Source organism: Delphinapterus leucas, chromosome 2 (assembly GCF_059928025.1).
Source record: "Delphinapterus leucas isolate spDelLeu-1000000601 "Yukka" chromosome 2, BTC_Dleu_Yukka2, whole genome shotgun sequence".
NCBI lineage: Eukaryota > Metazoa > Chordata > Mammalia > Artiodactyla > Monodontidae > Delphinapterus > Delphinapterus leucas.
Genome location: NC_143130.1, coordinates 114,197,217 through 114,224,957, shown reverse-complemented (window position 1 = coordinate 114,224,957; position 27,741 = coordinate 114,197,217). Strand labels below are relative to the sequence as shown.

The 27,741-nt window shown below is 35.6% G+C and overlaps 1 protein-coding gene across 12 annotated transcripts in view; it reads right to left on the bottom strand.

Annotated features, from left to right (window-relative positions):
* Window positions 1–27,741, bottom strand: part of SCFD1 (sec1 family domain containing 1) — a 134,825-nt gene that overhangs the window by 46,500 nt on the left and 60,584 nt on the right. For all 12 annotated transcript variants that reach the window (XR_016392151.1, XR_016392156.1, XR_016392155.1 and 9 more), the window contains 3 exons: window positions 27,295–27,368; window positions 26,527–26,608; window positions 7,403–7,499 (listed from right to left, as the gene is read on the bottom strand). Coding sequence is in view for 6 of the 12 variants with exons in the window: in XM_089907543.1 (XP_089763669.1) it covers window positions 7,403–7,499; window positions 26,527–26,608; window positions 27,295–27,368 (253 nt within the window). In the remaining 6 variants the exon portion in view is untranslated. The remainder of the gene's footprint in view (window positions 1–7,402; window positions 7,500–26,526; window positions 26,609–27,294; window positions 27,369–27,741) is intronic.

The following is a 27,741-nucleotide window of genomic DNA, read 5'->3' as shown; positions in this document are numbered from 1 at the left end:
TTAGATAAATATAAAGGGATTGTCTACAGAGTTTCTCTAAAAGTGAATTCCCAGGGGCCTCAGACATGAATCTGGGGTGCAGACACCTGTCAAGCCCAGGCGGAATCCCTGGTGTGCTGGGCAGTGCGGGTGGTGCAGATGGCCTGGCTCTGACCCCGAGGACACTAGGTCACCCTGTGCACCTCAGGCCACCGCCCTGTCCCTCCGGCAGCTCCAGGTCCCCATGGCTGCACACCAGCCAGGCAGTTCCAGGGATGTGGATGTCCGTGTCTTTGGAGGACCATTACTTTGCCTGCCACATGCCGTGTGCTTGGTGCTCTGGTGGGGTGTCAGGCCTGTGCCTGTGAGGTGGGAGAGCTGAGTTCAGGACACTGGTCCACCAGAGACCTCTCAGCTCCATGTAATATCAAACGGCGAAAGCTCTCCCAGAGATCTCCATCTCAACACAAAGACCCAGCTCCACTCAACGACCAGCAAGCTACAGTGCTGGACACCCTGTGCCAAACAACTAGCAAGACAGGAACACAACCCCATCCATTAGCAGAGAGGCTGCCTAAAATCATAATAAGGTCACAGATACCCCAAAACACATCACCGGACGTGGTCCTGCTGACTAGAAAGACAAGATCCAGCTTCATCCACCAGAACACAGGCACTAGTCCGCTCCACCAGGAAAGCTACACAACCCACTGAACCAACTTTAGACACTGAGGGCAGACACCAAAAACAACGGGAACTACGAACCTACAGCCTGCGAAAAGGAGACCCCAAACACAGTAAGTTAAGCAAAATGAGAAGACAGAGAAACACACAGCACATGAAGGAGCAAGGTAAAAACCCACCACACCAAACAAATGAAGAGGAAATAGGCAGTCTACATGAAAAAGAATTCAGAATAATGACTGTAAAGATGATCCAAAATCTCAGAAATAGAATGGAGAAATTACAAGAAATGTTTAACAAGGACCTGGAAAAACTAAAGCGCAAACAAACAAGATAAACAACACAACAAATACAATTAAAAATTCTCTAGAAGGAATCAATAGCAGAATAACTGAGGCAGAAGAACAGATAAGTGACCTGGAAGACAAAATAGTGGAAATAACTATTGTAAAACAGAATAAAGAAAAAAGAATGAAAAGAATTGAGGACACTCTCAGAGACCTCTGGGACAATATTAAATGCACCAACATTTGAATTATAGGGGTCCCAGAAGAAGAAAAGAAAAACAAAGGGACTGAGAAAATATTTGAAGAGATTATAGTTGAAAACTTCCCTAATATGGGAAAGTAAATAGTCAATGAAGTCCAGGAAGCACAGAGAGTCCCATACAGGATAAACCCAAGGAGAAACAGGCTAAGACACATATTAGTCAAACTATCAAAAATTAAGTACAAAGAAAAAATATTAAAAGCAGCAAGGGAAAAGCAACAAATAACATACAAGGGAATCCCCATAAGGTTAACAGCTGAATTTTCAGCAGAAACTCTGCAAGGCAGAAGGGAGTGGCAGGACATATTTAAAGCAAAGAATGGGAAAAACCTACAACCAAGATTACTCTACCAAGCAAGGATCTCATTCAGGTTCGACGGAGAAATTAAAACCTTTACAGACAAGCAAAAGATAAGAGAATTCTGCACCACCAAACCAGCTGTACAACAAATGCTAAAGGAACTTCTCTAGGCAGGAAACATAAGAGAAGGAAAAGACCTACAATAACAAACCAAAAACTATTAAGAAAATGGTAATAGGAACATAAATATTGATAACTACCTTAAATGTAAATAGATTAAATGCTCCAACCAAAAGATACAACTGGCAGAATGGATACAAAAACAAGACCCATATATATGCTGTCTACAAGAGACCCACTTCAGACCTAGGGACACATACAGACTGAAAGTGAGGGGATGGAAAAAGATATTCCATGCAAATGGAAATCAAAAGAAAGCTGGAGTAGCAATTCTCATATCAGACAAAATAGACTTTAAAATAAAGACTATTAGAAGAGACAAAGAAGGACACTATATAATGATCAAGGGATCAATCCAAGAAGAAGGTATAAGAATTGGAAATATTTATGCACCCAACATAGGAGAACCTCAATACCTAAGGCAAATGCTAATAGCCATAAAAGGGGAAATCAACAGTAACACAATCACAGTAGGGGACTTTAACACCCCACTTTCTCCAATGGACAGATCATCCAAAATGAAAATAAATAAGGAAACACAAGCTTTAAGTGATATATTAAACAAAATGGACTTCATTGATATTTATAGGACATTCCATCCAGAAAAACAACACAATACACTTTCTTCTCTAGTGCTCATGGAACATTCTCCAGGATAGATCATATCTTGGGTCACAAATCAAGGCTTGGTAAATTTAAGAAAACTGAAATTGTCTCAAGTATCTTTTCCGACCACAATGCTATGAGACTAGATATCAATTACAGGAAAAAAACTGTAAAAAACATAAACACATCAGGCTAAACAATACATTAGTAAATAACCAAGAGGTCGCTGAAGAAATCAAAGAGGAAATCAAAAAATACCTAGAAACAAATGACAATGAAAACACAATGATCCAAAATCTATGGGATGCAGCAAAAGCAGTTCTAAGAGGGAAGTTTATAGCAATACAATCCTACCTCCAGAAACAAGAAACATCTCAAATAAACAACCTAACCTTACACCTAAAGCAATTAGAGAAAGAAGAACAAAAAAACCCCCAAAGTTAGCAGAAGGAAAGAAATCATAAAGATGAGATCAGAAATAAATGAAAAAGAAATGAAGGAAACGATACCAAAGATCAATAAAACTAAAAGCTGGTTCTTTGAGAAGATAAAGTTGACAAACCATTAGTCAGACTCATCAAGAAAAAAAGGGAGAGAACTCATATCAGTACAGTTAGAAATGAAAAAGGAGAGGTTATAACTGACATTGCAGAAATACAAAGGATCACAAGAGATTACTACAAGCAACTCTATGCCAATAAAATGAACAACGTGGAAAAATGGACAAATTCTTAGAAAAGCACAACCTTCCGAGACTGAACCACGAAGAAGTAGAAAATGTAAACAGACCAATCACAAGCACTGAAATTGAGACTGTGATTAAATATCTTCCAAAAAACAAAAGCCCAGGACCAGATGGATTCACAGGCAAATTCTATCAAACATTTAGAGAAGAGCTAACACCTATCCTTCTCAAACTCTTCCAAAATATAGCAGAGGGAGGAACACTCCCAAACTCACTCTACAAGGCCACCATAATGCTGATACCAAAACCAGACAAAGATGTCACAAAGAAAGAAAAATACAGGCCAATATCACTGATGAACATAGATGCAAAAATCCTCAACAAAATACTAGCAAACAGAATCCAACAGCACATTAACAGGATCATATACCATGATCAAGTGGGGTTTATTCCAGGAATGCAAAGATTCTTCAATATATGCAAATCAATCAATGTGATATACCATAATAACAAATTGAAGAATAAAAACCATATGATCATCTCAATAGATGCAGAAAAAGCTTTCAACAAAATTCAACACCCATTTATGATAAAAACCCTCCAGGTAGTAGGCATAGAGGGAACTTACCTCAACATAATAAAGGCCATATATGACAAACCCACAGCAAACATCGTTCGCAATGATGAAAAATTGAAACCATTTCCTCTAAGATCAGGAACAAGACAAGGTTGTCCACTCTCACCACTATTATTCAACATAGTTTTGGAAGTTTTAGCCATGGCAATCAGAGAAGAAAAAGAAATAAAAGGAATCCAAATCGGAAAAGAAGTAAAGCTGTCACTGGTTACAGATGACATGATACTATACATAGAGAATCCTAAAGATGCTACCAAAAAACTACTAGAGCTCACCAATGAATTTGGTAAAGTAGCAGGATACAAAATTAATGCACAGAAATCTCTTGCATTCCTACACACTAGTGATGAAACATCTGAAAGAGAAATTAAGGAAACACTTTCATTTACCATTGCAACAAAAAGAATAAAACATCCAGGAATAAACCTACTTAAGGAGACAAAAGACCTGTATGCAGAAAACTATGAGACACTGATGAAAGAAATTAAAGATGATACAAACAGAGAGAAAGATATACCATGTTCTTGGATTGGAAGAATCAACATTGTGAAAATGAGTGTACTACCCACAGCAATCTACAGATTCAATGCAATCCCTATTAAACTACCAATGGCATTTTTCACAGAACTACAACAAAAAGTTGCACAATTTGTTTGGAAACACAAAAGACCCTGAATAGCCAAAGCAACCTTGAGAAAGAAAAACAGAGCTGGAGTAATCAGGCTCCCAGACTTCAGACTACAATACAAAGGTACAGTAATCAAGACAATATGGTACTGGCACAAAAAGAGAAATATAGATCAGCGGAACAGGATAGAAAGCACAGAGATAAACCCACGCTCCTATGGTCACCTTCTTTGTTTCTTTTTTTTTTTTGTGGTACGCGGGCATCTCACTGTTGTGGCCTCTCCCGTTGCGGAGCACAGGCTCCAGATGCACAGGCTCAGCGGCCATGGCTCATGGGCCTAGCCGCTCCGCGGCATGTGGGATCTTCCCGGACCGGGGCACGAACCCGTGTCCCCTGCATCGGCAGGCAGACTCTCAACCACTGTGCCACCAGGGAAGCCCTGGTCACCTTATTTTTGATAAAGGAGGCAAGAATATACAATGGAGAAAAGACAGCGTCTTCAATAAGTGGTGCTGGGAAACCTGGACAGCTACATGTAAAAAAATGAAATTAGAACACTCCCTAACACCATACACAAAAATAAACTTAAAATGGATTAAAACCCTAAATGTAAGACCAGGTACTATAAAACTCCTAGAGAAAAAAACATAGGCAGAACGCTCTATTAGATAAATCACAGCAAGATCTTTTTTGACCCACCTCCTAGAGGAATGGAAATGAAAACAAAAAAAACCCAAATGGGACCTAATGAACCTTAAAACCTTTTGCACAGCAAAGGAAACCATAAACAAGACCAAAAGACAACCCTCAGAATGGGAGAAAATATTTGCAATTGAAGCAACTGACAAACGATTAATCTCCAAAATTTACAAGCAGGTCAGTATCAAAAACACAAACAACCCAATCCAAAAATGGGCAGAAGACCTATATAGACATTTCTCCAAAGAAGGTATACAGATAGCCAACAAACACATGAAAGGCTGCTTAACATTACTAATCATTAGAGAAATGAAAGTCAAAACTACAATGAGGTATCACCTCACACCAGTCAGAATGGCCATCATCAAAAAATCTACAAACAATAAATGCTGGAGAGGGTGTGGAAAAAAGGGAACCCTCTTGCACTGTTGGTGGGAATGTAAATTGATACAGCCACTATGGAGAACAGTATGGTGGTTCCTTAAAAAACTAAAAACAGAACTACTATACGACCCAGCAATCCCACTACTGGACACATACCCTGGGAAAACCATAATTCAAAAAGAGTCATGGACAAGCCTCTTATATATCCTCATCCACCAGAGGGCAGACAGCAGAAGCAAGAAGAACTACAATTTTGCAGCCTGTGGAACAAAAACCACATTCACAGAAAGATAGGCAAGATGAAAAGGCAGAGGGCTATGTACCAGATGAAGGAACAAGATAAAACACCAGAAAAACAACTAAATGAAATGGAGATAGGCAATCTTCCAGGAAAAGAATTCAGAATAATGACAGTGAAGATGATCCAGGACCTCAGAAAAAGAATGGAGGCAAAGATCGAGAAGATGCAAGAAATCATCCAAGAAACAAAAGCCCAGGACCAGATGGCTTCACAGGTGAATTCTATCAAACATTTAGAGAAGAGCTAACACCCATCCTTCTCAAACTCTTCCAAAAAATTGCAGAGGAAGGAATACTCCCAAACTCATTCTACAAGGCCACCATCACCCTAATACCAAAACCAGACAAAGATACTACAAAAAAAGAAAATTACAGACCAATATCACTGATGAATACAGATGCAAAAATCCTCAACCAAATACTAGCAAACAGAATCCAACAACACATTAAAAGGATCATACAACATGATCAAGTGGGATTTATCCCAGGGATGCAAAGATTCTTCAATATATGCAAATCATCAATGTGATACACCATATTAACAAATTGAGGATGAAAAACCATATGATCATCTCAATAGATGCAGAAAAAGCTTTTGACAAAATTCAACACCCATTTATGATAAAAACTCTCCAGAAAGTGGGCATAGAGGGAAACTACCTCAACATAATAAAGGCCATATATGAAAAAAAAAAAAAAGTCATGTACCACCATGTTCATTGCAGCTCTATTTACAATAGCCAGGATGTGGAAGCAACCTAAGTGTCCATAAACAGATGAATGGATAAAGAAGATGTGGCACATATACACAACGGAATATTAGCCATAAAAAGAAATGAAACTGAGTTATCTGTAGTGAGGTGGAGGGACCTAGAGACTGTCATACAGAGTGAAGTAAGTTAGAAAGAGAAAAATAAATACTGTATGCTAACACATATATATGGAATCTAAAAAAAAAAAAGGTTCTGAAGAACCTAGAGGCAGGACAGGAATAAAGACGCAGACGTAGAGAATGGACTTGAGGACACGGGGTGGGGGAAGGGTAAGCTGGGAGAAAGTGAGAGAGTGGCATGGACTTATGTATACTAACCAATGTAAAGTAGATAGTTATTGGGAAGCAGCCGCATAGCACAGGGAGATCAGCTGGGTGCTTGTGACCACCTAGAGGGGTGGGATAGGGAGGGTGGGAGGGAGACGCAAGGGGGAGGAGATACGGGGATATATGTATATGTATAGCTGATTCATTTTGTTATAAAGCAGAAACTAACACACCATTGTAAAGCAATTATACTCCAATAAAGGTGTTTTAAAAAAAGTGAATTCCGTAAATATTTAAAACAAAACTCAGTTTTAGATACATCGTTTTAGGAAACTCTTTAGGGTGAAACCAAAGTAATTAGAAACTGCATCACTTAGAGATGCTGGCTTTGAATACTTTACCTTCAAATCTTCCTGGAGCCAGCAGAAATTGAGCTTTAAATGTATCACTTTAAACAAATGAATATAAAAAGTGCTTAAATACCTCCTTCCCCCCAAAAAAGCACTTACATACCATCAAAGAAAAGTTCAATAAAATAAAATGTAAATCATTTTTCTACCTTAGTAACTGCTATGCTACAAATTTCTCAACAGGAAATAGCTCATTTAATTATTTCATTAATAGCAAAGCTTGTGAGAAAAACAATGATTCTATTCAGATTTTACTCAAATTGAAAATGCTGGATTCATCAGAAGTAAAACTTACATTAACCTCAAATTCATGGTACATACCATCAGGGTCTGATATTATATCTAGAAGCGATTTATCCAGAGTAGTTTTGCTCATTATTTTTTCTTCATATTCAAAATATACATCCAATTTTCTTGCCTGTTTCAAAATAAGTGTCTGATTAGAATACATCAAGTAATAAAAACATACTAAAGGACTCTCAGCTTACAAGTTTCTATGATCAATTTGAAAAACAAATGTTCATCTCCTAGTAGAATTTAAAGTTTCTTACTTTTGACATTGTTAATATAAAAAAATGATAGATTGACTATTATATTTATCATATTTTACTTATAAATTCAGAATTAACTCTGCATGTCATATATTAGCAAAGACAAAAAAAATCACACAAATCTCAATTATTGTATTAATTAGTAACTAGCATACAAATAACACTGTATTCCATGCAAATTAATGTCAAGTGGTCGTGTTATGTTTACTTTTTTAGTGAGTAAATTCAGATATTTTCATCTTAACTGGAAAGTTACCCTAATTATTTTCAATGGTTTTTAAATAAAATATTTTCCTACTTAATACTTTGAAGTTTAGATAATGGAAAAGTAGTCAAACTTAGTTTTTCTGTATGGCAGCTTTTCTAATTTAAAATTCGTTGATTAAAATTATCCAAATGAAATTAACATGTTAGGATAATCCGAGGTAAATAAAAATTACCGAGTATCTATTAAATTATGCTTCAAATAAGACAAGAGAGAAAAGAACATGTTTTACTACTGAAGGTATTACCAATCTAAGTAGAAACCATTCATGAAATAAATGAGAATACTTATGAGATACCAACAAAGAACCAAAATGTAAATATAGAATATAAATAAATATATTAAGTTCAGATGATAGAATGAAATAATTAACCAATTGTGGAGAAGGAAGCGATGAGTTTTGAATTGTTTTGAAAGTGATTTGGGGACATGGATAGACAGAGTTCATTTCAGTTAAAGGGATCATACCAAGGCATAATCAGAGTGGACAGATCTGAGTGGCAGACTCAGGAGTGATTTCATATATGAGGCAACAGGCAATCAACCAGAGTCCCTCAATCCCACTCCCCTGCAGTGGCATACAAGGCCAGAGCTTTAAACAGATGAAATATTCCATTTGAAAATCCAAACAACATGAAAAGGTAAATACATTGAGACTTGTCTTCACTCCTGTCCTTTTCCACCCAATTTCCACCTGCTTCTTTGGATATTCTTTATTTCTCCTATAGTTTTTCACTTTCTCTATGCAAATAGTATCTATACCCTAAGATCCCTCTGCTTTCTGCCACAAAAGGTAATATACTATACTCTTCTGTCCCTTGTTTTCACTCAATATAACCAGTACATGGAGAACTTCCTTATTAGTGAAGTCTAGGTAAGAGTTAATAAACTCTGTCAGAGTTTTCCTTTTTATAAATGGCTCTTCATATTCTTCAGATTCCCTGATACAGGAACCATTTTAACTACTGTATAAAGCTACTTTGAATAACAAAGTAGATGAGAGGTAAAGTCCTAGGAATGGAAAAATGTAATATCAAAAATGAACAAAATAGAAAGGAGATCCTAGGAAAGAGAAAATGGTGGTGACTGTGTGAATGGAAAGGAAGAGACAGATACTTAATAATTAACATGAGAATGTATATGGGAAGGAAGCTAGTGAAAAAAGTCAAAGATAACTCCTGGGGAACTAGGATAATAGTAGTAGGAACTATGTTAACATAAATATTAGATTGGGAAAGGCTAATTATCTGTAGAGTAAAGCTAGGAATGGAAGGGGGAAAGTGATAAAATAAGGTGTTAGGCTGACTTTCGGGCCCTCACAATCTGCTCCAGCCAACTTTTCTGTTTTATCACTATTCACTAGGTTCAGTTCCCTCTAGTCACATCAATTAACTCACTGACTTTCATTAAACGTAATGTATGCTTTTAATCCTCAAGGATTAGGCTTGGGTTATATACTCTTGGCTTTTTTAGAATGTATTTCTCCTCCATCACCTCCCCAGTGAATTCTACTCATTTTTCAAGGTCCAGCCTCTTTGCAGCGTCTCTGTAACTCTTCAGTCTCTGCTCTTTCCCGTTCCTGCCTCTCCCCCAATCTTCTTCACTGGGAGAATTTATTAATCCCTTAAGTGTGTACTGACAGCACTTTGTACACTTCTCCATAATAATAATCACACCACATTACTGTCTTTGGTTTACCTGTTACCCTTCTAAAACTGTGAACTCCTTAAAGTGTGTCTAATTAATTGTTTAACCCTAGGAGCCTAACACAGCACCTGGCTCATAACAAGTACTTGATAAAATATTTGTTGAATGTCTAAGCTAAGAGCAGGACATATACAGATCAAGTAGTCATCTTTAAAAGTTATAAAAGTAGATAAATGAACTTCTAGAAGTGAAAAATGTAAAGAATCAAGTCTTTAGTGACTTAATACATAAAATTAAGTAGGCTAAATGCCATAATGGAATCTAATGTCTGTACCTAACATAAATCAATGAAGAAAACATGGTTCACTGACTTATGGAGGTACAGACATTAGATTCATTTTGCTCTTCTTGATGTGTTAACTTACCCCTAGTTTAACTTCTAATTAACAATGGAAAGAATTCAAAAACAAGTTAATTCGACTGCTAATGGGTAGAGTTTCTTTTGAAGGTGATGATAATGTTTAAAATTGCATTGTGATTATGGTTGCATAACTCTGTGAATATACTAAAAACCACTGTACACTTTAAATAGGTGAATTGTATGGTATGTGAATTATATCTCAATAAAGGAGTTAAGGAAAAACAACATAGCATTTCAATATACTGATTGGAAGGGAGCCTCATGTGGGAGAGAAAGGAGTGGAGATTTTCTAACCTGCATGAAAGAACTAGTATCTGTTCAGTATCTATTATATGCAAGGCACTTTACTTACAGCTATGGCTTTCAAACATTTTTTTTTTTTTTTGCGGTACGCGGGCCTCTCACTTTTGTGGCCTCTCCTGTTGTGGAACACAGGCTCCGGACGCGCAGGCTCAGCGGCCATGGCTCACCGGCCTAGTCGCTCCACGGCATGTGGGATCTTCCCGGACCGGGGCACGAACCTGTGTCCCCTGCATCGGCAGGCAGACTCTCAACCACCGTGCCACCAGGGAAGCCCTCAAATGTTTTTAAACAGAGAACCTTAGGACCCTCTTTCTCAAACCAAATCTTCTGCAGAACCCTAAACATAAAGATACAAGTGACCCATTAAATGTCTCTATTGAGCTCTAGGGTACCAGAGAACAGTGTTTAAAAACTACAAACTTAGACTATCTCATTTAATTCTCCAGATAACACTATGAGCTAGGAATTATTAGTCCCGTTTTAAAGACGAAGAAACAGACACAAAGAAACATAAATTTATTCAAGGTTACCAGAGTGGAAGTAGTAGAGAGTTGAGATTCAAATCCAGGTCAGACTCCAATGTACACCACAGATAAAGAGTAGGGAAAATTACATTTTCCTCAAGAACAACTTATTGCTTCCTTTGTATATGCTTTATGGAAGAAAGTATATGTGTCAATTAGTATATATTTGGGTTTTTTTTGGTAATACACATAATTTACATATATGTGGTAAAAGGTTACTTTGTCCAGAGACATAATATCTATAGGTCGGTCCTTTTTCACTTTCTTGAAATAAGGGAAAATACTAAGAGAAACAACTTCTGTCCCAAAGATTGATTATTCTTCTACAATATGGATTCAGAGGACAAAAATTGGATAACAAGAGTTACAGGGAAAATAGACAAATTAAAATTATAAAACAAAATAACAAGGTCAAGATAATAAACAGATTTTTGGTAGCTTCAATAAATATCAAGAATAAATTATCGAGAGGGAATATTACAGAAAAATAAAGGACTATATATGGAATACAAATTATATCTAGTGAATATAAACTGAGAGCTATGAATTTCCTAAAAATCTCTTTAGAAGAGCTAAGAGAAGAATCTGATTAAAAAAAAAAATTCTAGTGTTTTTCTCCCAATTTCAGAGTTATCAGTGGACAATCAGCGTGATATTTTTCATTTCTCAGTGCACTGTGTCAACATTCACATCAAATTAACCACATATATATGCATTTTATATATATTATCCAACTAAATTACTGAATTGTCATTTACCTGTAACTGTTTATAATTTTGTTAATTTGAAATAAAGTGTAAAGTGTTATATATATGTCTGTGGGTATGGCATTTTTTGACTGGTGACAGCCAATAGTCTACTGGGTTTAAAAAGAACAAAAGAAGGGACACTTCTAAAAACCCTCAAGTCATTCCGGATGTGTAAGTAGTATGCATTTCTTGCCTTTTGAGAACCCATTACGTAGGAAGATTTATTGATGACCCATACAGGACATGAAAGGAATTCCTTTTTCCTTCCTACAACTGTGGGGGATTTTTTTCCTTCTCTTTTACCATTCCTCTGTTTATCCTAGCTACAGGCACCACCATCCTGGGACTCCCTATTCACTGCTAGCTACAGCCTCAGTCATAGACTGAGGTGATGACAAAGACTAGAGTGGTATTTCTTGGCCTTCCTTCTTCTCCAAGCCCCAATTCTATTCCCTAGTCAGCAGTAAAAGTAAAGACAAGAAGGGATTAGACAGTTATTACTTCCTTTCACTACTAAGAATCCCAATATTCTTCTACCAGTACTTCTTACAGGAGAGAGAGGGGATGGTAAACCCTTCTTTGCTGCAACACAACATTTGAAACATTCCAGATTATGAATTAAATAGGGTTTGTAGGACAGGGACCTATCTGCCATGTTAATGTCTATAGGAAAGTATATCCTTAAGCTAAAATGAACTTAGAACTATACTTTTAGGATATAACCTAATCTTAAGTTGAAGATCCTTTATACTCTAGCCTTTTCTTGTTTTTACTTTCTTTTTTAAATGTGCAGTTCCTATCATCATTCAAGGCTGTTTTGGATAATTCTTCCTCCAGGTGAGTGGCCTCTGTAGGCTGTATATAATAGTCTGTGGTCTGTATGTCACTAGAGTATAAAGTCTAGATTATACTAAGCTATTTGTTCATTATTTTATGGCTTGTGCCCCACAAGATGACTGGAATTCTCTAAAACTCAATTGCCTTTCATAATATAACACAATAGCATGTTAATATATTTTTAGTTATTTAGGTGTATTTTTTGCTGCATTTCATGCCAGTGGGTTTATATGGGTTTGCTAATGTGAAAAATTATGTTGCACTAAAACTGGATGTTCCATGAAAATATTTAAGGTGTTCTATAGCACAGCTGGCTGAAAATATTTATTCTGGAGCATTTGCTCATATGCCACAGTGACTTAGAAATCTTGAATAAAATTCATCATTATACTTCTACCTCACTTCTGTGCAGAGATGGGACAGTATACTGTCAAGGTGAGGAATTGATTAGGATCTTCAATTTCTACAACAGGTTGTCAACCTTACTAGTTAGTTATCTCATTTCCAAATACATGCATTTTTCTCTCTACCAAGAACACTGACTTTCTAGCATTCCGGGCCCAAATCAGAAGGTGTAACCTCAACTTCTCTGCTATCTAAATCCAGCCAATTTAAAAAAGTGATATTATTATATTATTTAAAGAATGCAAAATATTTCCACTTTAGATACTAAAAATTCTATTCTTAGTGTAAGAAAAAAAACACTAGAATGGTATAAACTTAGACTTTATTACATTGGTCACTCATAAAACTGCCCTCAATGAATTATATTTTAATATTATGCCCTTAACGTTCATTAAGTTGCCATGTAAAATCCATGACAGTAACTGATATTAAAATATTGCATTGTTACATCACTGAATTTACTCTAGATAATGGCCAATATGAACAATGTCTTTTGTAACATAACACTAAGGAACACTTTGCTTAGAATAAAAAACAAATTCTTTCTGAGAAATTTTTCAAGAATTTAATCGTATCTCTTTACTGTGGTTGCCAGAAAATTCAAAGCCAAATTTGAGAATTACAATTATAACTATATAGAAACTATTGTGAGTTTCTATTTCAAGATTTTTGCTGTATGTGCTATTCGTGGAAGCTGACTTAAATCTGTTTTAGAATAAGAAAACAAGTTTATTTAATCTATAAATTTATCTTATATATTGACTCCTACTAAAAATATTTAAATTCTAACAAAAATGATCTATGTAATAAGAAATTTTAAATGTATATGAAATGATCTTTATAGATGACAAATATTAAAATACTAATATTAGCAACCTTATTATAATGAAATACAAAATGTGCTTTATCTATAATATTTCTGGAGAAAACAGAGGTTTATATGGCACCTGTAAACTATTATGTCTTATCTTATCATAACTCTCAGAAGCATTTAGTTTTATCTCACTAATGTGTTGAACTCTCAAAAGATATACCCAGGAAAAGAACAGCAAATTAAATCCAAGTAAACAGAAGAAAAGAAATGATAAAAATCAGAGCAGAAATCAATGAAATTAAAAACAAGAAATCACTAGAGAAAAATCACTGGAACCAAAAGCTGGTTCTTTGAAATGATCAATCAAATTGGTAAAACTTCTAGCCAGGTTAACTAAGAATAAAGAAGAGAAGACATAAATAGTATCAGAAATGAAAGAGGGGCCATCATTACTGATCCCATGACATTAAAAGGATAATAAAAACATTTTAAACAACTCTGTGCCCATAAATTTGATAACCTAGATGAAATGAACCAATTCCTTGAAAGACACAATCTATCAAAACTCACTTATGGAATGAATAGGCCTATATTATTAAAGAAATTGATCACTAATGAATAGCTTTCCAAAATAGAAAGCATCAGGTCTAGGTGAGTTACTAGTGAATTCTACCAAATATTTAAGAAAGAAATCATTCCAAATCTCTACAATCTCTTTCAGAAAATAGAATGCAAACGAACTAGATGTTTTCTTGCTAAGATCAGGAACAAGGTAAAGATGTTCCCTCTCACACTCCTACTCAACCTTGTACTAGAAGTCCTAGCTAATGCAATAAACAAAAAAAGGAAATAAAAAGCATACAGATTGGGAAGGAAGAATAAAGCTGTCTTTGTTTGCAGATGACACTACTGTCTATGTAGAAAATCCCAAAGAAACACCAAAAAATCTCCTGGAACTAATAAGTGATTATAGCAAGATTGTAGGACACAGGGTTAATATACAAAAGTCAACCAGTTTCCAATATACTAGCAATGGACAATTGAACTTTGAAATTAAAGGAAATACCATTTTCATTAGTACTCAAAAAATAAATGAAGAGATAGTTCTTATTTATGAATAGGAAGACTCATTATTGTCAAGATGTCAGTTCTTCCCACTTGATCTATAGATTCAACACAATTCCAGTCAAAATCTCAGCAGGTTATTTGGTGGATATTGGCAAACTCATTCTAAGGTTTATATGGAGACAGGAAAGACCCAGAATAGTCAACACATTATTGAAGGAGGAGAAAAAAAAGGATGGAGGACTGACAACACCTGATTTCAATACTTAACTTAAAAGCTGCAATAATTAAGACAGTGTGGTGTTTGCGAAAAAAACCCAGACAAATATATCAATGATAGTACAGAAACAGACTCACACAAATACAGTTGACTAATCTTTGACAGAAGCGCAAATGCAATTCAATGGAGGAGGAAAGTCTTTTCAACAAATGGTGAAGGAACAACTGGACATCCACATGCAAAAAGAATATGACATACCCAACACCTTTCAGAAAAATTGACTCAAAATGGATCACAGACCTAAATGTAAATTCAAAACTAAAACTCCTACAAGATACCAGGAGAAAATTTAGATGACCTGGGTATAGTGATGACTTTTTAGATAGAACACCAAAGGCATGATCCATGAAAGAAATAATTAAAAAGGTGGACTTGATTAAAATTAGAGGCCTCTGTTCTGTGAAAGATATTACCAAGAGAATGAGAAGACAAGCCATAGACTGGGATAAGATAATTGCAAAGACACATCCATTAAGGGATTCTAATCGCCCCCCCAACAAATACAAAGAACTCTTAAAATTCAGCACTAAGAAAACAAAATACAATTTAAAAATGGGCCAAAGACCTGAACAGACGTTTCACGAAAGAAGATAGGCAGATGGCAAGTAAGTGTATGAAAAGATGCTTCACACTGTATGACATCAGAAAAATGCAAATTAAAATAAGACACACTTGGGACTTCCCTGGCAGTCCAGTGGTTAAGACCCCACCCTTCCAATGCAGGGGGCGTGGGTTCGATCCCTGGTTGGGGAACTAAGATCCCGCATGCTGCTGCAGAGCGGCCAAAAATAAAATAAATAAATAAATAAAATAAAATAAATAATAAAAGTATGTACATGTAATAACCTATAAGGAAAAAGAATCTGAAAAATAGTGTGTATATAACTGAATCACTGTGCTGTACACATGGAACTAAAACGACATTGTATATAAATCAACTATACTTCAATAAAAATAAAGTATGTACAAAAAACAGGACATCATATATAAAAAAAAGACACACTACATACCTATCAGAATGACTAAAATCCAACACTGGCAACACCAGATGCTGGTGAAGATATGAAGCAACAGGAACTCTCATTCACTGCTGATGGGAATGCAAAATGGTACAGCCACCTTGGAAGACAGTTTGGCAGTTGGCAGTTTTTTACAATTCTAAACATACTCTGGCCATATGATCCAGCAATCATGCTCTTAGATATTTACCGGAAGGAGCTGAAAATTTATGTCCACCCCAAAACCATCACATGGATGTTTATAGCAGCTTTATTCAAAAATGCCAAGAGTTGGGAGCAACCAAGATGTCCTTCAATAACTGAATGAATGAATAAACTATGGTACATCCAGACAATGGAATATTAATTAGCAATAAAAAGAAATGAGCTATTAAGTCATGAAAAGACACAGAAGGGTCTTAAATGCATTTTACTAAATAAAAGAAACTACTCTGAAAAAGTTACATACTGTATGATTCCAACTATCTGATATTCTGGAAAACAATACTGTGGAGACAGTAAAAAATCAGTGGTTGTCAGGGATTTGGGGGGAGGGAAGAACGGATACATAGGTGGAGCACAGGGGATTTTAGAGCAGTTGAACAGTATGATATTGTAATGATGGATACATGTCATTATACATTTGTCAAAACCCACAGAATGTACAACACAAAGAGTGAACCCTAATGTAACTACAGACTTTAGTTGGTGTTAATAATGTATTAATATTGGCTTATCAATTGTAACAAATGTACCACATTAATGCAAGAGATTAATAACACGGGAAACTGGGGACAGGTGGGTAAGAAGATACATGGAAATCCTCTGTACTTTTCACTCATTTTCCTGCAAACATAAAACTGCTCTAAAAAAATAGTCTATTAATTAAAAAAAAACTAAAGCCAAAAAAGACATGCATCTAATGTAAAACAAAAGAAAGGGGCACATTTAATAAAGAGTGTTTGCAATACCTTGGGAAGATTTGTGTAGCTTTGAATAATAACACCTTTCACTTTTACTTCTCCATAGATATTATATAAAATAACTCAAACCAAAGGAAAACAACAGAGATATGATTTTGCATGTGCTTCAAAAAAAAGATAGCTTTAGGAGTGTAGTCTAACATTGACAACGAATACACAAAGTATATAATACATACATATATTTGCATGTATTCATGTTCGCTACTAGTCAAGAAGTAACCCTAGCATGGAATTTTTCTTGAGGTATTTATTGGTATTTCAACATAACTGACCTTTAAAACAAATCCATTATTTTAAAAAGTATATTTGTTTTATGAAACAATTTAAAAGTTCACTAAATTTTCATTTCCTATTTAAGCATTCATGGACATAAAAGACTAGGCCAACTGAGTATTTTTAAAATGAATGAATAAACACACTGAATGGTCAAATATTTTAATAAGACAACTGGGGTTCCCTACTTCTAATTTTTGCTTGTTTACATTACTTTGAACCCATGGTTACTCTAAAGGGATTATAAAAGAGCAAAACCATTCTCATTACACTTTTGGTGATTATGTTTTAAGGAATTACAGCAGGGTAGACAGAGTACGGGATTTAAAAGTCAAAAGCCAAAGTTCAAGTTCAGGCTCTGGCAGTTGGTCTCAAGTCATGTACTCAGTACCTCTGAGATTCCTTTTCCTCTGTAGAATGAGAGAACATATCTATTATGTTAAATTATCTGATATACAAGGGCACAAAAGAAGTTTGTTCTCTTTAAAAGGAAAAAAATACATCATATGTTCATATTTTTCAGCCAACAATCATGATCTGAGGATGCTACGTTTGATAATAAAATATCTGTAAAGTGTAAAGCACTCTATAAGGCACTGTAGTAAAAACACGTTCATTTACATAGTATCTTAAAATACATGTTTTTTAAAGGTACTCTAGTACTCACATAACAATCAGGGTGTAAATATTTTCACTCGATTAAAATAAGAACCATCTACAGAACTGTACATTGTAGGTGATCAATAAATATAGAGAAAAGAAAGCAAAAATGGCAGTATCAGAAGGAGTCAGGTAAAAGAATGCAAAATTCTTTAAGGCATTTCTTTAAATGAAACATTTCTTGACTTTACTTGATAAACTGAACCGGACTGAAACTGAGTAACAATGATAAATGGTATGGTAAAGAGATAACAAGACAAAATACAAAAAGTTCCAGGTTTGAGTTCCAACTCTGCCATTAACTAGGGAACATTTAACCTTTTCTTTTCTTATTTCCTCCACTGACTAAATGAAGAATATTTCACAAAACATGTTCTGCAGAATGCTAGTTCTCAGAGCTGGTTGTAAGAAATAATCGCTAGAGGTGTTCCAAAGTCAATGGAGTTTGAGAAATATTGGCTAAATAAGTTTTTAAAATGCATATATTGGGCTTCCCTGGTGGCGCAGTGGTTAAGAATCCACCTGCCAATGCAGGGGACATGGGCTTGAGCCCTGGTCTGGGAAGATCCTACGCGCCGTGGAGCAACTAAGCCCGTGTGCCATAACTACTGAGCCTGTGCTCTAGAGCCCGTGAGCCACAACTACTGAAGTCCGTGCGTCTAGAGCCCATGCTGCGCAACAAGAGAAGCCACCACAATAAGAAGCCCATGCTATGCAACGAAGAGTAGTCCCCGCTCGCTGCAACTAGAGAAAGCTCGCGTGCAGCAACGAAGACCCAATGCAGCCAAAAATAAATAAATAAATAAATTTTAAAAAATAAAATGTGTATATTATACTGCATTATGAATTTCCAAGAGGGGGATACAGTAAATTTTATTTTTAACCTTATTTCACCAAGGAAGAAACCTCACTAATTTGTGGAATCTACTAAAAACTCTGTCCCACGGTTCCTTCTATCTTGAAAATCCTAGTTCCACAGGAGGTTCGTGAAGGACTTTGGAAAGTGGGTGCTACAGGACTGAGGAATTATAAGGGCTATGTTTGATTTTTTACTTTCTACTTTGATTTGTATATCCCTGGTGCTAGTCTGCTAGTCTATGTGTTGTCATTGTAAGTGACCTCAAATTCTGTAGAGCAAGTCAAGGTATAAATAAATAAATAAAATGTGAGAAATCTATTTTAAAAAGTAAGGAATGCATCTGTCCTCTCCTTTTATTTTAAACATTTGACTGTTCATCTCAATTTTGCTTCTACCCTCTGCATTTAACCTACTGCATATTCCTATAAGGGAAAAGTCTGTAAAAAACTCCTGGGTTTACCCACTCACAAATTACGTAGCATATTCTGTTTCTTAATATTCTATGTCACTTAAAACACAATGCCAAAAATCCACATTACCAAAATTAGTCTTTGGCTTTCTCAATGACTTAATTAAAATCTGTTTTCTTATCTGTAAATGACCTGAAATAGATGAACACTAAGCCTTGTTTGAATTTTTCACTTTTATTGATGTATAATGACATACAATACACAGAATTTGTTAAGTTTTAACATATGTGTATACCCATGAAACCATGAACACAATCCAAACACTGAACATATCATTCATCACCCAAGGAAATTTTCTCAATGTACTTCTTTCCTTTTGGCCCTCCAACACCCTTCTCTATGTCCTGCTTTCTGTCACTATAGATTAGCTTGCATTTTTATGAATTTTATGTAAATGCAATTAGATTATGTACTTTTTTTGTGTGTGTGGCTTCTTTCACTCAGTGTAATTACTCTGAGATTCATCTATTCATCTTTCACTCAGTGCAATTACTATGAGATTCATCCAACAATACATACTGTATGTATTAATAGTACCTTCCTTTTAATTGTAGAATATTCCATTGTATAGATATACCATAATTTGTTCATTCAATTCACCTGTTGATAGACATTTGGATTGTTTCCAGTTTTGGGCTATGACAAAGAGCTGCTATAAATATTCATGTACAATAAACGTATATGCTTTCATTTATCTTCAGTAAACACCTAGGACTAGAATGGCTGGAGTATATAATGGGTTTGTGTTTAACATTTTAAGGAACAGAGATACTGTTTTCCAAAGTGGGTGTACCATTTTACATTCCTACCAGCAATATATGAGAGTTCTAGTTCTTCTGCATCCTTGCCAAAGGTTGGCAGGATCAATATTTTAAATTTTAGACATTTTAATAGATGTATAGAGGTATCTCACTATGGTTTTAGTTGTATTTTTCTAATGATTGTTGACACTGAACTTATTTGTCACCCGTGTGTCTTTTTTAGTCAAATCTTTGTTCAAATCTTTTACCCTTTTAAAAATTGGGTTGTTCATTTTCCCTTTATTGAGTTTTTTTTTTTTTTTTTTGCGGTACGCGGGCATCTCACTGTTCTGGCCCCTCCCGTTGCGGAGCACAGGCTCTGGATGCGCAGGCTCAGCGGCCATGGCTCACGGGCCCAGCCGCTCCGCGGCATGTGGGATCTTCCGGGACCGGGGCACGAACCCATGTCCCCTGCATCGGCAGGTGGACTCTCAACCACTGTGCCACCAGGGAAGCCCCCTTTATTGAGTTTTGAGAAGTCTTTATTTCTATGAATTTAACATTTATGAATCTATTAAACTGAGTCTTGCTAAATGACAATGCTTCATCTTCATGAAAACATGGCAGAAAAGTGAGAGCAAAAAGCTAGGAAAAGGTAATTTCACACTATGTTTTTTGAGGATGTGGAAGTAGCCTCCAGAAATTCATAGTGAGTAAGAAACTGAAGGATATTTCACTCATTCAAGAGCTGTCTTTGGTCATACCTGGAGTAAAGAAAACTTTAAGTTCTTATAGTGACTAATCATAATTGGGATGAAAAGAGGTAGAAGATAGTGACAGTATGTCCATTGGGGACTTCCTGCTACAAGATATATTATTCCCTGCCTTGAAGAAAAGACACCAAGGTCATATGAACATTCACTTGGTATGTGTACTGGACAAGAGATCATTTAAAAGAGATCAGTCAAAATCCAGCCAGAGAAATGTTCTGATTTATAGTACAGTAAAATTTCTTCCCTACTGTGATCAGGAGAGTAGTGATCAGTTAATCAAAGTCAGTTAATGTAAAGAATAAAAAAGGACTTGTGTTGTATATAAACATTTTAAGCACTACCTTTTAACTTAAGGTCTAAAATGTATAATTGTCTGTCAATCTTGACGTAGATCCAAGACCTTTCCCTTGAGTACCGAGGTTCACTGACTGAAATTTTTTTCTTTCTTGCATAATGCATACCTATAAGGGATCACCTAACCTACAACTTCTAGTTTGTTTCTTTGAAGTGAAATAAAAAAAATTATAAACATTTACAAAGCAAGTTTAGTGTTTTTCAAGATTTTCTAATGTCTTACAGTTTTTGTGTTTTTTTTTACCTGCTACTAAATTAAGCAATAATTAAATCACCATCTTCATTGAGTCTAAGGCATGTAACTTAGTTTTATAGAAACAATCCTCTTTTCCTACTCATACCATTGACATAAACAGATTGGAATCAAATACAAGTAACTCTTTGGTAAGCAAAAAATTCAACTTGCAAACATACTAGCTGTCAAATGTCAGCATGTCAATAATGTGGCCAGCAACCACTGTTTTACCAAGGGAATAAAGGGTATCAGCTAATTTGATGTGTTGACTAGTGAAGATCAGTTCAGTTTCTACTTTATTTTGAAAGCTTATTTTCCCCTAAGAAAGATAGTGAAGTTGAACCAAAGAAAAATTAGTCCCCTGAAGGAGGGGCTCCAGTTAAAAGCTAGCATCGCTAGCAAGGGCTAAACCTTGTTCAGAGTGTAGACCTAAGGCAGTACATGTTTGCTTGACCAGATGATGTCTTTAGATCTAATTCAGTACCTCTTAACTTTCTCCACAAGAAGAACAAAAATTAATATTCAGCACCAATGAAGCCTTGATCCACAACAGCTTATTAATAGCTAATTCTTTGCCGGCTGCCTCAGGAAGGAGCATTCAGATGTAAGAGCATTAGGGGAAAGAGCATATAAGGCCATTTCTCTCTCTCATCTACTATGACTTACAGCTAGCTAACTTTTCCTTTTCTTAGGTTTCTGACGCTAGAGAGTAATTAATTCAGTGTGATTATGCAGGTGAGACAACAATAATTAAAATAAATTAAAATTTGTCTACAAATTATTTAAGTAATCTCAGAATCCATTCTGTAACAACCAGCAAGTGGGGGAAAAGCTTATTTGTATTAGAAATGAAAAAATTGCTAAAGGTTTCAAAAGATAAGGTTTACTTTAAATAAGTGAGGATTCAACAATTTAATCTATTAGACCAACGTTAACTACCCAAGCCACTAAAATCCTTAGAACATCAATACATTTACATGATAATATTTGCCAAACTTGTTGCAAACTGCTGTGCTCCTTCTATCTTTCCACTGAAACATCAACTACTGGATAACTGCCAGGACTTCTCTTCTAGTATTCTGCTTCAGAAAACAATCTAAAGAAATGTAAGAAGCAGCTATAATCTAAACACCCCAAAAGAATATGCAAAATTGCAATAAAGACAAATACGAAGAGAAGTGTTCTGAGATCTCTGCATTAAAAGTCATAATATTCTTGCTAATAATAACTAATAACTACTCAGGTGAATAAATGTTTACAAAGAGGTGGTCAACAAATTCTAATGAAAAGAGTAAGAGATGATGGGGGAGTGGGATGAATTGGGAGATTGGGATTGACATATATACACTATTGATACTATGTATAAAATAGATAACTAATGAGAACATACTGTATAGCACAGGGAACTTTACTCAGTGCTCTGTAGTGACCTAAATGGGAAGGAAAACCAAAAAAGAGGGGATATATGTATACATACGACTGATTCACTTTGCTGTACAGCAAGAAACTAACACAACGTTGTTAAGCAACTATACTCCAATAAAAATTAAAAATAAAAAAAAGAGATAATGGAGAAAAATACTTCTTTAATTATTATTAACATTATATAGCCAGGGGCAGATGGTGTAACATAATAATGGCACAAATAAACATGCCACTTAAAAGTAAATATTTTAAAACTGGAAATTTAATAATTATGAAAAACTGTAAGAAAAAATGTTATAACTAGAAGTAATGAGAAAAAATGGAAACAATAGCATTTACGTGCTAGTTTTTTTTTTTTTGCGGTACGCGGGCCTCTCACTGTTGTGGCCTCTCCCGTTGCGGAGCACAGGCTCCGGACGCGCAGGCTCAGCGGCCATGGCTCACGGGCCCAGCCGCTCTGCGGCACGTGGGATCTTCCCGGACCGGGGCACGAACCCGTGTCCCCTGCATCGGCAGGCGGACTCTCAACCACTGCGCCACCAGGGAAGCCCCTACGTGCTAGTTTTGACAAGGGAGAATAACTTAAGAAAGATGGTTAACATTAAAACAGGACTCTTCACAGAAGACATCCCAATTTTTCTATACTAATAAAATTTCTTTTTTATTATTTATTTATTTATTTAATTTTTGGCTGCATTGGGTCTTTTGTTGCTGCCCGCGGGCTTTTCTGCAGTTGCAGTGAGTAGGGGCTACTCTTCGTTGTGGTGCACAGGCTTCTCATTGGGTGGCTTCCCTTGTTGCAGAGCACGGGATCTAGGCACGCGGGCTCAGTAGCTGTGGCTTGCGGGCTCTAGAGAGCAGGGTCAGTAGTTGTGGCGCACGGGTTTAGTTGCTCCACGGCATGTGGGATCTTCCCGGACCAGGGCTCGAACCTGTGTCCCCTGCATTGGCAGGCGGATTCCTAACCACTGCGCCACCAGGGAAGCCCTAACAGAATTTCTTATATCAGAATAACTCAGAGTATGTGGCTTATTAAATACAACTATAATTTATATGTAAATAGTTAAAATAAATATGCTCCTTTATCTATGATTTAAAAACTTCTACTATTAATTGGGTTTCCTAGAATGATCCAATCAGGAATATTGTGTTCTATACATGACATTATTTTCCCTCTGCAAGTGAATGACCTTATATATAATGTCCTTTATAGTTTCTTTATATCAGATCCTACTAGGAATATGGTGTCTTCCTTGAGTTACAGCACAAAAATTATTCCAAAATATGTAGATTTTATATACAAGTATTTAACACCCTGAATGACAAATTAGTTTCTTAGCATAAGATGCTCTGCCAGACAATTAGCAGCCCTGGAAGAAACAAGTTCCTTTATAAAGAGAGCCAAGCAACCAGGTCTTAAAGGAGAATTTTTGGGTCAGGCATGGTGGCTTATTAAAGTATCTCAGACAGACGGCATCTATTAGGACAAAGTGATTCTCAAAAACTCATATACAATTATAAATAAGCATCATAAAGAACTTCGTGGGCAAATTTTGCCTTAAAAAACACCATTTTTCACCTAGTCACGTATACTAGCCATCTTCCAGTTCTCCACTTACTTCCAGAACTCACCCATCCCTCACACAGCTCAGACCATTCTCTTGTTAAAACATAAATCAGATCATGGCATTAACCTCATCATACTTAAATCCCTATTTCTCTTGACCCCATAGTCTATCACTCTTTCTCTCCTCACTATAAGTACATTAGACTTCTTCTAGGTCCTCCAAAACAATTTGTTCCTGCCTTAAGGCCTTTGCAGCACATATTAGTCACTCTGCCTGGAATACGTGGCTCTGAAATTTTCACTAACTGGCTCCTTCGTGTGATTCGGGTCTCAATTAAAACATCACCTTATCAAAGGTGATTTCCTTTGATGGTGATTTCACTTACTCTAGAACAGCCCTCTGAGCCAGTGTCTATCATATCACATCACCCTAATTTGGTGTTTTCATATCACCTAAATGCCTGACATTATCCCGTTTTCTAATTTGCTTACTTTGTTTGTTGTCACTACTATATTAGCTCCAAGAGAACAAAGAACTTGTCTGTCCTGTTTATTACAGAATCTCTAGGGCCCAGCACAACACCTACAGAGCCACTTAATATAATTGAGTAAGTAAATTACTTTAACCAGAATTTTCTCAAACCATAAGCTCTAGTCTCTGACCTAGAGTATATTCATATAAATTTGTGGCAGGATACTGTTTGTAAAGTTTTATGAATAAGATGAAACTGCACTTTCCATTGGTATGATAATTAGTTACTTTGGGTTACACAATTCAGTCTGGAAGTAGAAGCTAAGCTTGGCACTTTCCTGGTTTTACAACTGTGAGAACTGAAGTCAGAAAGTAAAATATAAGTATTAATAAACATTTAATAATGATAAAAATTAATGAAAAAACTATATGTCAAAAAAATCCACGGAACAGTTTAAATCTCAAGGTACATACAGGGCTATTAACAACTGTCATAAACAGCATGTAATCAAGAAACATTTGTTTAATGGATCATAAGATCTTGATTACATAATTATAGTTCAGTAGATGTAAAGCAGAACCTATATTTTGTTTTAATGCAATACATTTTTGTTTAACTTTTTATATTAGATTCACAGTCTTCATATTTAGCCTTGTAAGCAAAGCCTTTACTTTCCTAGTGAAGTAAATTCTCAATATAGCTCTTTGTTGCATTTTACTGGTTATATATATTATCTCCACAGGAGACAATGATCTCAGGTTAAAAAATTTGATCAGCATTTTCCCACTTTACAGAGATGCAACATATGGAAGTGAAAATATCAGCAGCAGAAATCATCTATAGACTGCTCAATTATGTTTCTATTCCTGTAGGTACATGAAAATAGCAAGCATCACTATCAAGATGTGGGGGAAAAAAAAATCGGGTTGTCAGCTTAACAGAAATTATGCAGGTTTAAATTCTATGCTGTACAATGTCCATTATCTATCTATATTAGCTCCTTTCTAATGCTTTTTAAATCATTAAGAAAGAAAAATGTTTAATCCCCTTTTCCATAAATCCAAGTTGTTTTCAATACTTTGGACAGGAAGCAAGCATATTCAGCTTTTTTACATTGCTTTTTCAAATGTATCATCTCAAATGGAAAGTAGGGGTCAGTAATAGCCACATTCTAGTATATCATCAATCTGTCACTGGAATTCAGTTCCATGTCCAGAGAATAAATGACAGTAGAATACTGAAGAATGGATTAAGTCCAGCTGATACAGAGTTACCATGAATGAAGTAATGAGAAAAAAGAACTATGATAACAACATACAGAATATCCAATACATTTGTTTCAAAATCACAGTATAGCAGGTAACAGTAAGAAGCAATAATGCTAACAGACTAATCTAAAACTAAAAAGTTCAGAACCAAGTTACATAATGAATAGATATTTTAGATAGTACTACAGTAAAAGGGATGTCTAAATCTGTATTACTGATGTTTAGATACAGGTCTACTATTAACAAAGTAATACAATAAAACGTAATAAAAATATCACAGATGCTAACTTCTCCTTACTGAACATGTAACCTTGGACAAATCACTAATCTTCCTGGATGGGTTTCCTCACTTGCAAAAATGAAGGTAATAATGCTGCCTTCAATAATTATATCTCTTAACATTACAGTGAGGGCTCAACAAGATAATGAATATGAAAGAATCTTGCAAAGTCTAAAACCCTACAAAAATAGTAGCTATATTGTGGGGAAGGAAAAGCTAAATTTACCTTTATATGTTCTAAAACAGCAGTGGCAACATTTGTATGGAGATCAATAAGTCTTTTTTTTTCAAGGAGTTCTGGCAAAGAACTACAAGTATCAAAAAATTGAAAATTAACCATTAAATTCTCTAAGGAAATGACATAAATTTTAATAAAACACACACCTGGTTGCTTCCTCTGAGGATACTTGGAACAGTAAAACGGACAAAATTACATGTTAAACTATCAACTGAACTTAATCTCTAGGCTTGAACACATACAGTATTTACCACTTTAATACAGTTGAAATGCTTCTTATTTTAAAATAACCTGCCTCCCAAATATCATTATTCTACCATTTAACTTTCTGATTCCAAAATTTGGAGGTTTAGAATAAAATCAGATTAATGTGAAATTTCTAAAACACGAAACTCTCTCTCCTTGATGGCATTTAAAGTATGAAAAAGATACTGCTTAAACTTTAGCTAATAAAGTAATAGCAGCAATGATAAAATTAACAATAACTCACCTTACTTTATCAGCGATACTATCTCGGTGGCAAAATTACCCCCATTATACAATTCTAACTAGTAAAAGGAACAAATGATCTGCTATATGAAAAGGAGGGAACTTAAATCAGCTTGAACATATTAAAAACACAATTTAGTTCTTTAGTCTAAAGGTATATGCTATTACTATTATTTCCTATCATGAAAAATATTAATCAATTTTTTAACCTCCAAAATAAATTCTTATCAACAGAAAGATTTCAAAGAGGATAAACTGCCTACTTACCTAACGGCTGATGTTAACTTAGCAGTATTGTCAGAGAGCATACTTATGGCTCCTTCATCTTCCCCTTCTAGTCCCTGGAAGGAAAAAAAGATCCCAGTAACTACTCAGAAATCCCAAGCCCAAGCATGAAAATCAATATATTCCTAAGATCACTGATAAACAGTAAGATTCTGGTCACCCAGGATAATAATTCTTCCCTTCTAAGGAGCAAGCATCTGCATTTTTGACAGTTATAGAAAAGTTCTAGTCACCACCAATCTAATGAATGGTTGGATGACTAAAAAAAGGACCAGCTGGCATTTTCAGATAAAGAAATAGGCCCAGAGACTTCCCTGGTGGCACAGTGGTTAAGAATCCACCTGCCTATGCAGGGGACACAGGTTCGAGCCCTGGTCCAGGAAGATCCCACATGCCGTGGAGCAACTAAGCCCATGCGCCACAACTACT